This window comes from Rana temporaria, chromosome 2 (genome assembly GCF_905171775.1).
Source record: "Rana temporaria chromosome 2, aRanTem1.1, whole genome shotgun sequence".
NCBI lineage: Eukaryota > Metazoa > Chordata > Amphibia > Anura > Ranidae > Rana > Rana temporaria.
In genome coordinates, this window is record NC_053490.1 from 499,587,132 (window position 1) to 499,602,515 (window position 15,384).

The following is a 15,384-nucleotide window of genomic DNA, read 5'->3' on the forward strand; positions in this document are numbered from 1 at the left end:
GATTGGGTGCTCTTGCCCAGCAGTCTATCAGGAGGGTTTGGCCTCGCTGTGCATGCGGGGAGAGAGTATTTATGGGGCAGACACCATCTTCCTGGGCTTCTCCTCGTGTGGCGCACACCTTTAGGGTAGCCACTTCACGCCACCCCGGCAAATGGCCTTTCCGGGCCAGGGTGCGCGTGCAACGCAAGGATCCTGGCTTCGGGACCACATTGGCCCGGAGTAATTGATCTGCCGCTTGGGGACTCAGTAATCGACTGGGTCCCACCTAAGGAGGTCCTGGGCCGTCCGTCTAGTTGGAGGAGGCCGTACGGTGGAGAGTCTGCCTGAGGAGTACCAAGAGAGGCTGGTGTTCCGATAGGGGCATGACCATCCATCGGGGACCAGGGGAACCGGACACTGAGAGGCTGGATGTTGGCTGCCTGTCAGTCGGTACCCTAATTCAAAAACTACCTGAAGGAGATCCAGGTGCCAAGTCTGCTAAGGAGGATTATCTCCGCTGTTCAATTATCAGGAGGGTCTGTGGCAGAGATTTTTTTCCTAAGGTTCGAGTGACATTCTTGATGCCAGGCTGGTGAGAGAGGCCTGTCCAGGTGCGCTACACCCACTCTGGCTGGAGTGGTGAAAGAGACATTACAGGTGGGAGCAGGACTGTTTCCCTATTGCTGACATCTGGATCTGCTATCTTCATTTCTACTAAACATTTACTCTTCACCAAGTTTTATTGTTTTTACTCGGCTGGGTAATAAAGAGCACAGATGTCTGATGGACACAAATGCGAATTTAAATATTATGTTTGTGAGTACCTTGGCACTTTTTTTATTAAAAGCACCTTATCAGTAATACTGCGCAACAAGGTGTTTATGTTTTGCCTTTATGTGAGACCTGATTAACATTCTGGAAGGAGACATAGTCTGATGATTGCAGTCCTGGCGGAATCTGAGGAGCTTGACAGCTTAAAACCCATTATTTTAAATAATGCTTTTTTTAATACTTTATCTGTGTAGTCCAACGTTTAGGGTAAGGGTCCGTGTGTGTCCTCATCGGTGGGGGTTCTTTATAGTGACATCTACTGTTGTGGACTATCATCACTGGATCTCTATGGAATTTTTGTCTTATGACATCATGGACTACATTTATATTTAACACTTTGTATTTAATCAATTCACCTGGTGGATTTGCCTCTACTAGTGTAAGCGCTGTATTTTTATTGTTATTTATGCTATGTTTTTTCCAGGAAACTGCTTATAAGTGATTTATTTATCTATCAGTCCTTTAACGAGCGCAGGTATTTCGTGATTTTTTCCCTAATCCCACTACCTGCCTGTGTTCAACTACTGCAATAAAGCTTCATTAATAAACCATTAAATTGAGCATTATTTTGTTGGTGTGCTCTGAAACTGGAACCTGGGCTGGCAGCCAATGAACAGGTAAAGGAAATCTGTATTTTTTGCAGCAGCCCCTCGGGGGGTAATCACTACAGTCATTTTATTACTAAAAATAATATTGTTATAAATAAAATCCCAGGTGTCAAAAGACCTAAGAACACCACATTTTCATTTTTTTTTTTACGCCTACATTCACAACACACTGTTCATGCTAGTGTCTCATTGGTTGTAGATAAAAAATATTTTTATAAGGGGTTCCATGAGATCTGAACATTATTTAAAGCGGAGATTCCGCGGCAAACTTATTTTTTTTTTTTTAGCATTCAATGTTGTTTCCCAATACAAAGTAGTACTCACCTGTTTGGTGTTTTCAAATGTCCCCTGTCCATTTTCATATAAAACATGACCTTTTTAATGTACTTTATATCAGATTTTATTGTGTAAAAAATTTAATAAATATTTTTCTACTCTTTCTATAAATGAGTTGTCTGGCTTCTATTCTGGCACCGTAATAATCCCTCCTGTCCACCCAATTTTCTTTTCAACCAAATTTGATAGTTCACGCCCCGTTGTGCTGGACGGCGTAGAGCGAAGTGGGAATGACACTGTGCTCCCAGAACTCCCAGATCATATTGCGGCGCCGGGGAAAGGAGTAGCAACGCCTACTCCCGTGGGAGTGAAAACCCAGAAGTCGCAATTGAACCAGCTGTACTACGGTAATTACAACCTAAAAAAAATTATTATGTGGCTATTGAGCATATCTGTACAGTAAGGAATGTGATGCGATAGAGTTGTTATTTTGGGTGAACCTCTGCTTTAAAGGGTTCCTTTGTGTTAAAATACATCAAGGGAGGCTGGTACCTGTATATACAGTAAAGCCCTTAAAGGAAAAGTTCAGGTTGAGATAAAAACTCCCCAGCTCTCAAACCCTAGTCTACCTACCTTTCTGTAATAGAGCCTTTCACGTTGTTTAAATCCTCTATTCAGAATTCTTCTCAGTGCTGCCGGTTCCTCGACTTGAATGGGCCATACCCATATTGTTACAATAAGACCTAATTTTGTTTAATGGGAAGTTTCTGTGCAGGTGTGGGCAGCATGGAGAAGGTTTCTAAAGAGAAGATGTAAACAACAAACAAGACTGATGCTGAAAGAAAAAAGTAAGTGGGTGCCTGGGTTGGGGAGATTTTAACTTAGGGGGAATTTAACGCCAAACTTGTGTTCTACAGAGACCAAGTCTACACATTTACCTTTGCAAGCAAACACACAATGGAAAACTGTAGAAGATGTTCATACAGAAGTGCTGCTAAATTGTGAGTCCCATACAAAGATATTAGCGCTGCAATTCAGCTTCCAGGAGTGTTGGATGGTAGGGCCTCCTGGTCACCCTCAATTCTCCAACTCCCCCAGGCCCTATCATACCACTGTGGTTTTGCTGGAAGTAGAAAAACCTTGTAAGCCGTTGCATAGTAAGACAATTGCCATCTGTAATTTCCTGGTTATAGTGGAGACATTTGATTATAACCTCCTTTGAGAAGCAGGGCTGATGGCTCCATATACCCCTCAACATTCATTGTGAACACTCATATCCTCTGAATATCTCTTTAAAGGATAAATACACTTTCACACAAAGAGTGATTCTCTCCTCCTACAACCTAAAGTAGAACAACCTCCCCTCTCCAAATGCATACTTATCTGTATCTTGCAGAATTTGTATATATCCTTTGAGTAAAATCTTCTGTGCGTTCTCTGTTTTAGAGCAGTATCTTCCTACAGAATTTTACAAGACTTTAGAGACACTCCCCTAGAAGCCTATGGGAATCTACTGCACGGGGTGTCCTCAGCACATTTTTTGCTGGGGATGTAAACCAATGTTAAAGGCATCAGATGAGAAATAAAGTTAAGTATTCACCGGAGAATGAGCGTGGTTGTTTAAGGTGGAGGACAAAAATGTAAAAAGTACCCTTTTTGTGAAAGAGAACTTATGGTAGAAGGTTCCGCTTAAAGTCTTCACAAGATACGCTGAACACAATTCAACTTAACAGGAATATAAAATGTGAACTCATGTGTACTTATGCAACCTGCAGCTCCATGCTGTTTAAGCCTGCTCGACTCCACTGCCTCTCTTTAAATCCCCAAATAAAAGGATTTTTTTTAAAACATAATGTTACGGCAGTATTATTCAACTTTGACTCTTACCATTGTTGTAAAGAAGTAGTGATAATATTCAGTCATCATCCCCATGGAGAGAATCTAAAAACAACCAAAACGATAAAGAAAGTTAGACATTTGTTGAAAGAAATGGAAACTTTATTATACTTAATGGAAAATGAAAACTTTATTGTCACAATAGTAACAAATTTCAACAAATCCAAAATGATTTATCACAAAACAACAAAATGTACTTCTATTCATCAGTTTCATTTCAACTTTATGTTAATGTTTAAAGAATCCGAAAAGCTTAACGGCATATCAAATTATCGAAAATTGATTCAGATCCATTTAGCTTTTATATTGCATTAAAAATTTTCATTATTGTAAAAAATGCACTATAATATGAAATGGAAACATATAAATACAGTAAGGTATAAAAGTGAAATAGGATGAGGAATTCCTAGTTTGGGTTGGATGGAGGTAAATCCATCAGAATCTCCGGATCATAACATAATGAATGAACGCCAAATGTATTTTGGTTCAATTTGTTGTGATTCAGAAATTCTGATGAATCCACCTTCATCCAACCCAAACAGTGCAATCTTTCGAAATAACAAATACCACTTTAAAACGAATATAGCCAATCTTCTGAAATAGCTTCCGAAATACAAATCAATTTGAAACAACGAGTATACTAAAGGAATCCGGATATACAAAACAAATCCGAATAAACAAAACAAATTATGAAAATATATCATTATAACTAAACAAATTTGATGAAACAAAATTATTAACTTAAAGCGGAGGTTCACCCTAAAAACATGAATATAACATTACATTCTGCATACTTCCAACATTTACAGTATGCTGTTTGTTTTTTGTTTTTTTTGCTGTACATGCCGTATTATTGCTATTTTCCACCCGGCTTCCGGGTGCTCACTCCCGCGGTAGTAGGCATTCCTATGCAGAGGCGCAGTGTGGGACTTCGCCCAGATGATTGACATCTTGAGAAAAACGTCACCCCGGCAGATAAGGCACGTCACAAGTTTCCGAAAGTAGCCGAACTGCGAGTCGGCTCTATACGACTCTATACGGCGCTTGCGCACCGACTAGGAGCCGTGTAGAGCTGACTGCGCAGGCGCCGTATAGATCGGACTCGCGGTTCGGCTACTTTCAGAAACTCGACACTGCGCCTCTGCATAGGAACGACTACTCCCGCGGGAGTGAGCACCCGGAAGCCGAGTGGAAAATAGCAATAATACGGTATGTACAGCAAAAAAACAAACAGCATACTGTAAATGTTGGAAGTATGCAGAATGTAATGTTATATACATGTTTTTAGGGTGAACCTCCGCTTTAACGAAACTAAACACATTTTTCTAACAGTGCAGTAAACATCAATATTCCGCAATGCACTCCTGTGCATTGTGCTGCGTTGTTAAAAAAAATGGTCATGTGCATTTTCATTGTCTGTTGCTGTTTCTTAACGCACACATTAATATGCGTTTTGTTAAAGAGGAAGTAAACCCTGATGGGTTTTACTTCCTCTTTTTCCCCTGCAAAGTAAAAGCATAATGGGCTAGAATGCATTGCATACTAGCCCATTATGTTGCACTTACCTGCAAAGTAAGCACTGAAATGTCACCGCTGTCCCCACTGTGTGAAAGTGTCCATCTTTACCCCTTTTCCTTCCAGGGCCACGGGCTCCGGTTCTCAGACTGTCCGGAGTTGCGTGACGTCACTCTTGCGTATGCACGCGTGATCTGCCAAGTCATGGCACAAGCCCTTTAGAAACGGCACGATCGTGCCCTTTCTTCGGTGCACATGAGCTGATGACATCGGAGCAAGCGTATATGGTAAATATCTCCTAAACCATACAGGTCTTTACCAATATAAGAGCTTTCGAACTGCAGAGTATTCAGTCGCCCTTCATCAATGGCGGGATTGTTTTTTTTGTTTTTTTTGCAGGTGCAGCGGGCGGCGTTATTCGCGATGGATTTACATCGAGGGACACTGTTGTTTTATTTTTTAATAAAGGAATTGTGAAAACTGTCTGTGTTTTTATTACTTTTTGACACTTTTTTGGTGAATAGGTACATACTTATTCAAGATCTGGGAGCCCCCTTGTTAAAGGGGTCTTCCCGATTCCGATAAGCCCCCAATAAGCTTTGGGGTGGTTGAGGGCATGTGGCCTGGTATGGTCCAGAAGGGGATGGACGGTTGCTGATTTTCCCCCCTCCCATCCTGACCTGCCAGGCTGATTGCCTAGATAAGGGTCTGGTATGGATTTTGGGGAGGACCCAGTTTGCTCAAATTTTTTCCAATAGCTGCCAAACGCAAGTCAATTTAAGTGAGATTTTTTTTTTTTTTTACAAATGTAATTTTTGCTGCAGCATGTTCTATGCATGCTACAGATGTGCCACTTTACATGCAGACTAAGAGGACCCCCAAGCACTATTGCCGCGTACACACGATCATTTTTCAGCATGAAAAAAACTTTGTTTTTCAGCATGTCCAAAACACAACGTTTTCCCAACTTCATCATTATAAACGACGTTGCCCACACACCATCGTTTTTAAAAAATGATCTAGCAAAGCGCGGTGACGAACAACACGTACGACGGCACTATATTCGTCTTTGGGCTGCTTTAGCTGATTCAGTGTTAGTAAAAGGCGATTCGCGCTTTTCTGTCTGTTACAGCGTGATAAATGTGCTTACTCCATTATGAACGGTAGTTTTACCAGAACGAGCGCTCCCGTCTCATAACTTGCTTCTGAGCATGCGCAGGTTTTTTACGTCGTTTCAGCCCACACACGATCATTTTTTACAACCCGAAAAAACGACACCCAAAAAACAACATTGTTTAAAACGACGTTAAATAATGCAGCATGTTCGAGAACCTAAAAAGCCCACACGCATAATTTTAAATGATGTTTTTTAAAAACAAAATGTTTTCATGCTGAAAAATGATCATGTGTACGCGGCATATATTTAAAGAAATCTTTAATTTTTTTTGTTTCACTTAAAATTGCTTCATTAAAATAGCTTTATACTGAGAGAAAAGCATGTTTAGAAAAAAAAATTGCATTGATACATGTACCCCAGGGCAGTACCCAGACCCCCGTACCCATTTTATGGCCAATTATTTGCATATAAGCCTTCAAAATGGGCACTTTTGATTTTTCCTGTTTGGCTCCCATAGACTTCAATAGGGTTCGCTGTTTGGGTCAGAACTTTTCCCATGTTGGTCAGTTCTGCTGCGAACCAAACAGGGGTGTCTTCGGCCCATCCCTAATTGTCAATACCTCTTGGAAAAGACAGTAGGATTTAAACCTTTTGCATGAGTATTTTTCAATGAATTTGGAAATCAAATTAGATGTGGTCAATACTACCCATCTCCCTTTCATCATGGGGGGGGGTGGGTATCAGCCCAATCCTTAGCTAACTGTCACTGTGTCTAGATTTACCCTCTGGTTTTTGCTACAACATACATTTAACTATGTATATACCGTATTTTCCGGCGTATAAGACGACTTTTTGGCTGCAAAAAAATGCATCCAAAGTCGGGGGTCGACTTATACGCCGGAGACAGTCTCCGTGCTGCGAGCGTCCATGATTTAAAAGCCACTCCTTCTTCTCAGCGTGTCCTGTGATAGGCGGAACACAAATCTTCCCAGCAGCGCCTCTGTTCTGTGTTCCTCCTATCACAGATGCCTTTGCATCCTCGGACGAGAGGACGTCTGTGATAGGTGGAACACAGAACAGAGGCGCTGCTGGGAAAATTTGTGTTCCGCCTATCACAGGACACGCTGAGAAGAAGGCACAACTTTCAAATCATGGATGCTCGCAGCACGGAGACTGTCACCGGCCTGGAAAAAATCAGCAAAACGTGAGTGATGGCACTGTTGGCACAGTGGGGGAAAGTGATGGCACAGTGGGGGGAAAGTGATGGCACAGTGGGGGGAAAGTGATGGCACAGTGGGGGGAAAGTGATTGCCTAGTGGGGGGCAAGTGATGGCACAGTGGGGGCAAGTGATGGCACAGTGGGGGCAAGTGATGGCACAGTGGGGGCAAGTGATGGCACAGTGTAGGCAAGTGATGGCACAGTGTAGGCAAGTGATGGCACAGTGGGGGCAAGTGATGGCACAGTGGGGGCAAGTGATGGCACAGTGGGGGCAAGTGATGGCACAGTGAGGCATGTAATGTAATGGCACAGTGAGATTTGAAAAAAGACTGTTTCTGTCAGCGGTTTTGGCTACCCCTCAGCTTCCAGAAAGACTAGTAGGAAGGGGGTAGTCTAAGATGGCGAGTATATCCCAAAACCATAGGCGTGCGCACAGGTTGTGCCATGTGTGCCTGGGCACACCCTAATCACCCCATGTGCATTAGCATTATCCAGGGGCAGCACCAGGTGGGTGGTTAGGGGTGCCAGTGACCAGTGTAAATGCCTCCATTATATTAAAGGCTAGGTTTGACTTTAGTAACACATTACACCTGTTTTTAGGGTGTAAAATAATATGGCCCCAATCAACTATCTCCCACCACGAGAGCCTCCTCCCTGCGACAGCAGGTGGCATTCATGTGTGTTTAAACTTTGGGGTGCACACCCTAATGCAATAGGCTGCGCACACCTATGCCCAAAACCAAAAATGTTCCTGGAAAATTAGGGGGTCGTCTTATACGCCCAGTCGTCTTATACGCCGGCAAATACGGTATTTACAAAAAAAATGGGCAATCTAACATCCATTATATAATCAGCCTCTATCTAGCAGTAGGCTGAACTCCTGACTACCTAACGCCAAGCTAAAAGACAGTCCTTGAAATAATTCTTTAACAAGAGAATTACAGAGGAAATCTATTCAGCTTTGTAAATTCAATCAGTGGTTTTGTTCTGTTAATTAAAGCCACGGCGATGGTAAGTTGCCGCCTGTCACAATAATTCCATAAAGGGAAGGGATTCGCTTTGAAATCAGTGAGAGGGAAGAATACACATCCAATTCAATCTCCTCATTTGATAAAAGAAGTTCTGTGAGCCGGCTTCAATGCTTAAAATAAAAAAAAGATACAAGCCAATGAAAGCTAAAAATAAGAAATGCTTTGCCTCTGTTTATTCGTTGGAAGTGATTATTGCTTTAATTGGCTCATGGTGAAAGAAAGGGAAACACCACCTTCCATTGCCTGCAGGAACAGACATTAAGGGTGACATTGGGCTTTTGTTCCCAGCGCTGCTAATTTGTTCTCAAATTAATTTACTTGAAACTTCTCACAAGATGAAGAAAAAAAAAAACAGAATTTAAAACAAAAAGTGTATCTTGAAAAGTAAAATTGTATTGTAGAAAAATATCTAGAGCATTTATATAAGTTAAAGGGGTTGTAATCGTTCGTCTTTTATTTTATAAATGGGTTCCTTTAAGCTAGTGCATTGTTGGTTCTCTTACCTTTTCATTCGATTTCCCTTCTAAATGTTTTTTTTTTCTTTGTTTGAATTTCTCACTTCCTGTTTCTCCTCAGTAAGCTTTCCACCATCATCCGAGTGGTGGAAAGTCATTTAGAACAGCTTACTGAACACCTTACTGAGGAGGAACAGGAAGTGAGATATTCAGACAAAGAAAAAAAACATTTAGACGGGAAATCAAAGGAAGAGGTAAGTGAACCAACAATGCACTAGCTTAAAGGAACCTATTTAGAAAATAAAAAACAAACCTTTACAACCCCTTTAAGCTGTGTGAACATGGGCGTTCCCCATTTTTCCCTCCATCGCCATAACTAATCATTGTGTTTAAAATGTAAAAAAGCTACTTAAGAGCTCCTTTTACCTAGCTAAACCCATGGAACGGCAAAGGAGGGGAATCCCTCATCAGGTGACCATGTCACTGCCAGGGTAACATGAAGATTTTTCATAGACTGCCCAATGGCCGGACCCCCTTTCTGAAGACTGCAGAGGCAGGATGATGTCACCACAAGACTACAGCATTGGATCATTGGTCTAAACTTATAAAGGGACACCTGATGCCATATTTCAGATTAAATAAGTAAATAGCTTTCTTTTCTGTGTGATCATGCAATAAAGAAACACTTTGCAGTTGGATACAAGCTTGACTAAGCACTAGTTTCAGTGCAAAATGCGTCAACAGTCGGGTTTTATTTTATTTTTCTGTGACTTGTACTGCTGTCCTTCCTTTAACCACTTAACGACCGCCGCATGTATATATACGTCCATAGAATGGCACGTACAGGCATATGGGCGTACATGTACGTCCCTGCCTTTCCGCGGGTTTGGGGTCCGATCAGGATCCCCCCCGGTACATGCGGCGTTTGGTTCTTCCATGGGAGCCGTTTCTAGCCGCCGCCTCGCGATCGCTCCCCGGAGCTGAAGAACGGGGAAAGCCGTATGTAAACACGGCTTCCCCGTGCTTCACTGTGGCGGCTGCATCGACCGTGTGATCCCCTTTATAGGGAGACACAATCGATGATGTCAGACCTACAGCCACACCCCCCTACAGTTGTAAACACACATTAGGTGAAACATAACTCCTTCAGCGCCCCCTTGTGGTTAACTCCCAAACTGCAACTGTCATTTTCACAATAAACAATGCAATTTATATGCATTTTTTGCTGTGAAAATGACAATGGTCCCAAAAATGTGTCAAAATTGTCAAAATTGTCCGCCATAATGTCGCAGTCATGAAAAAAATCGCTGATCGCCGCCATTAGTAGTAAAAAAAAAATAATTAATAAAAATGCAATAAAACTATCCCCTATTTTGTAAACGCTATAAATTTTGCGTAAACCAACCGATAAACGCTTATTGCGATCTCTTTTACCAAAAATATGTAGAAGAACACGTGTCGGCCTAAACTGAGGAAAAAAAATGTTTTTTTATATATTTTTGGGTTATATTTATTATAGAAAAAAGTAAAAAATATTGAATTTTTTTCAAAACTGTTGCTTTTGTTTATAGCGCAAAAAATAAAAACCGCAGAGGTGATCAAATACCACCAAAAGAAAGCTCTATTTGTGGGGAAAAAAGGACACCAATTTTGTTTGGGAGCCACATCGCACAATCGCGCAATTGTCTATTAAAGCGACGCAGTGCCGAATCGCAAAACCTGGCCTGGACCTTTAGCTGCATATTGGTCTGGGGCTTAAGTGGTTAATAAAGGCTACAATATGTTCAGAGTGTGGCTGTCCAGAGACAATTTTTGTTCCTGCTTTGCTAAGTGCATTGTCTGCACCTGAGTTGTCTGCAGCGGAGGATATTCATCTGGGTTCCCACCTGGAGCGGCTATTCCCTTTTCCCTATACCTAATGACCAGTCAGGACCCATTTGTCTGCTTCTAGTATGGTGTAAGAATGGAATAGATTACATAGGGGGGGTGCAGCATTTGCCAAGAGAGCACCTTTAAAGTTGACACTCAAATGTTAGCTTAACAGCCTGCTCACACGTGTCCATTTAGATGCAAGAAAACTTGCCCTTCCCTACATGCAGAAGGTTTATATGAAGCCTGGTGAACCAATCTAAGAAATCCCAAAGTCTTACATCTTTAATAAGTTATTGTCCATCTTCAGGCAACAAAACGTTTTCCCATGCAGTGGAGCTGTGTCCGCACTGCACAGGTCAACTGCTTGTTTTGTCTAGAGGTGAGTATAATGCGTATAAACACCCAATCCTTCGTTCCACCAGAAAACAGCTCTCCTTCACGGTCCAGTGGTGGGCTCAAGACCAATGGAACATGAGGGTGCCAGACCAATCCGATCTTGTGCTGGAAGGATTGGAGGATTAGATAAGTAAAAGTCCTTTCTCCTCTCCGCTAGTTAAAAAGGAGCAGTTAACCCGTGCAGTGCAGGCACAGCCCCACTGCATGGGAAAGCTTTTTCTTTCCCTAAATAGGGGCTTTACCACTTGCTTACTGGGCACTTAAACCCCCTCCTGCCCAGACCAATTTTCAGCGCTGACGCACTTTGAATGACAATTGTGCGGTCATGCTACACTGTACCCAAATGACATTTCTATATTTTTTCCCCACAAATAGAGCTTTCTTTTGGTGGTATTTGATCATCTCTGCAGTTATTATTTTTTTGTTAAAAAAAAAATTAAAATACTGTTTTCTTTTTTTTTTTATATTTTGTTATACAATTTTGCAAACAGGTAATTTTTCTCCTTCATTGATGTACGCTGATGAGGCTGCACTGATGGGCACAGATGGGCTGCACTGATGGGCATTGGTAAGGCAGCACTGGTGGGCACTGATAAGGCGGCACTGGTGGGCACTGATAAGGCTGCACTGGTGGGCACTGAGAGGTGCCACTGATTGGTGGCACTGAAGGGCATTGATAGGTGGCACTGGTGGTGACCGAGAAGTGGCACTAAAAGGTGGCATTGATAGGTAGCACTGATAGCTGGCAGTGATGGGCACTGATGAGTGGCAGTGATGGGCACTGATAGGTGGCAGTGATGGGCACTGATAGGTGGCACTGATGAGGCACTGATTGGCACCACTGGTGGGCATTGATAGGTGCCACTTGTGGGCATTGATAGGTGCCACTTGTGGGCATTTATAGGTGGCACTGGTGGGCACTGTGGGCACTTAGAGAAAAAGAAAAAACTGCACCAACAATATCCAACCAGCTGTTGAGCCGGAACTGAGTAAATAAATTGATCTGAGTGAAACAATCGTGAAAAATGTCCCAACAGTGAAGTGAAAATAAATGGTAATCAGCTGGAACGAACAGCACCGCAGTGAGGGATTAAACCATCCATGAAACCGCCACCACATAGACAGCCTCTTACCAGATCGATAAGAAGAGTCAGCCTTAAGCAGGTAAATTCTAAATGAATGGATTCACACACACACAGGGTCCAGGAAGCTCCGGATCGTATCCTCCACAGGGAAAAAAACAGCTGCCCCTTCACTCGGATGGTCCGTGGATCACAAGAACAAAAAACGGGCCATAGCGTGATACCATTTGAGGGATTTTATTAAAGTATAAAAGATTGTACTTACAGATAAGCAGAATCATAAAAGCATTTAAAATAGTGCCGGCCGGCAATGGAGGAGCCTTTCCTCATTCACAATAAGCGCGGTGGCGTCACTGAGCGCACGTTCCAGACGTGTTTCGTCATAGGTTGACGTTTTCAATGTGGATGGGCTATACAGTGACACACCGCTATAAATACCCAACCTCGTTCTGACATGCAAGGAAAGGCCTGAAGAGAAAACGCCATCTTAACCAAGGGAAAAAACAGCAAACATGCCCACAGTGGATTAGGAAGGTAAGAACCTTCAGCTAGGTCTCAATGTGGGTCATGCTAAACAAAAAAAAATATGGAAAAAATATATATATATATTGGGCGCCATAAATAGGTATTTGAAATGATATTAGAAGCCAGAAAAATGTATAAGATGTAAACATTAAAAAAATTATAAAAACGACCAAAAATGTTTACTATGAAGTAATATGCAGTGTAAAGAGCCAGGTACGGATATTATTCCTTAAGGCGTACCAAGCGACCCCTAGTGGGAAAAAAGGTGACAACACCTAAATGTCACATATAAAAATAAGGTTTACACGAACATGCCTGTAACGGACAATTAACCGCCGCTGACACACCATCAGATAGATCCTCGCCGACACTCCACAGCGCGGGGGGTAAGTCACGTGACCAGGCTGCCTCCGACGTACGTTTCGTTATAGTAACGTCATCAGGGGGGCGTCACGCACGTCGGAAAGGCAGCCTGGTCACGTGACTTACCCCCCGCGCTGTGGAGTGTCGGCGAGGATCTATCTGATGGTGTGTCAGCGGCGGCTTTCATCTCCTCACAGAATCCTAACAATTGAAACCGCAACTTAGCGGTGACAAGTCCGCAGCCTCAGTGCCGGGTGGGCAACCCCAAATGTAAGGAGCCATTTGGCTGTTTTTATGTATGTTTTAACACTTTTTAATTAAACGGTATCACGCTATTGGGCTTCCTGGCTTTTCTTCTTTTGCATAAAATCCCGTTTGGAGTTCCTGGATCTGCAAAGCGGTCTGTCCATATCCTCATGTGTGCAGGCACAATCCTGCATAAGCTTGTTTGACCATCTTTTTCACTAAAGGGGTCAACGAGCTCTGGTAAGAGCAATTCATTTTTCAAGCACCTTGGGTGGAATTGAAAATAATTATTCAGAAGCGGTGGTGGCATTTTCTCTTTTCACAGGACAACTGTCAATAACGAAGTGGATTATAATTATCGTCTTCTTATATCATTTGGGACTTTTCCTGTATATTTTATGATCACATTTGAACACACTGTGTGTGTTTTCCAAAGTGCAGCGCTGACTGCAATATGTTGGGACTTTATTTTGTTATTTTTAATCAATTTTACATTTTATGAGTTATTGATTGTCAATCATAGGTGATTGATTCACGGCACTTTACACTATATTGTATGGGCCTAGCGCCCTCTATTCTATATTTACAAATGTTTACAAATTTCTTTTTGTCTTTGAGGAGCAGCTTATTATATTATTAATTTATATTGTGATTAGGCGCGGAATTTCACTTTACAGATTGCTGTGATTGGCTGTTATATCGGTCAAATGATCAGGTGCTCTGTCCACTAGTACCGTAAATTTTGACTGGGAACTGCCAGTGACAGCTCGGCCAATGTGCTAAAAGCACACAGTGAGCACAGTCCCAGCACAGTGGAGCAAGCTAAAACATATATGCATACAGTCAGCATTAAGGTCTACATGCTGTGCTGATACATATGTGCATTATGCCAGAAGTAAGAGGTTAAAGGAGTAAAATGATATCTCTCCAAAGTGAGGAGAATCCTCTTCTAGACAGGCGTTACCGGAAGAAGTCTCGCGTTTAAGAAGACATCCCTTCTTTTCTTTTTTCAGCAACTACCCAAAAGTTTGGATTTTCCCTCACTCCTAGTCTGATATTGGTCATCAGGATGATTAGAGGGGATGAATCTACTCAGTGGGGACAGAGAAAGCAAAAATGATCTTGGGTTTCTCCCACCAGGCTTTGACTCCTCTCTCCTCCTCTCTAATTTCCTTGGTTCCAGCATAACTGGACAGATGACTCTTGGGCCCATTGGGGGCCAACGGCCTCACTTCCCTCTTCTTTCCTCACTTTTCCTTTCTCTTCTCCCTTTAACCTTTCTCTTTTCTCTACCGTTATCCTAACGGTTAACGATTATGGTTCTCCACAGCATTACTGAAATGTTAGCATGGTTACACTGTATTGTATTATCTTCACATTCATACTACAAATGCTTTTTGGGGGCCTACCACTCTCCTACCTTGTACCCTTTATAGTTGATGGACGAATCCTAATGTTTCTGTACTTTTTGTGGCTTACAGCATAATGGATATGTATAGATAATAGGGCTGTTACTGATCAAAATGTTTCTGTTCGATTAATAGTTTTTTTTTTTTAATCGACTAATTTTGATTAATTATAACGCACATACAGATCCAACTACTTTTATCTGATCTCCTTGCAGGCTGATTCCCAGTGCAGCTACCAACCACTGGAAAAATGGATAGCAGGATACAAAAAACACACAAAGGCAGCGCTCGATGGGAATAGCATTAAAACTTTTATAGTCTTCAAGTAGGTAACCAAATAAATATTGCACTGGAGAAAAAAATCGATGTAGCTACATAAACTGTAAAAATGGTGCGAGTAATACCAAACGGTACCAAAAGAAGTCATAGCTAAGTATGATACTGGTATAAAAAATGTGTACAACGATACCACTGCTGAATCCAGATGAGGAGAGGTTAACATCAGTCCGTCGGCATGTAGATGTCCCATTAAGGGAACGATCACAACTCCCAGTGGATGGTTGT

General features: G+C 42.1%; 1 protein-coding gene and 1 long non-coding RNA gene across 6 annotated transcripts in view; one reads left to right on the top strand and one right to left on the bottom strand.

Moving 5' to 3' along the window:
- GRIK1 (glutamate ionotropic receptor kainate type subunit 1) overlaps positions 1-15,384 on the bottom strand; it is a 581,617-nt gene that overhangs the window by 234,314 nt on the left and 331,919 nt on the right. For all 5 annotated transcript variants that reach the window (XM_040338856.1, XM_040338854.1, XM_040338852.1 and 2 more), the window contains exon 5: positions 3,582-3,635. In XM_040338856.1, the coding sequence (XP_040194790.1) occupies positions 3,582-3,635 (54 nt within the window). The remainder of the gene's footprint in view (positions 1-3,581; positions 3,636-15,384) is intronic.
- Positions 1,948-5,588, top strand: LOC120927884. Its single transcript, XR_005747142.1, has 2 exons — positions 1,948-2,101; positions 5,505-5,588. It is a non-coding gene; the product is annotated as an uncharacterized LOC120927884 (long non-coding RNA).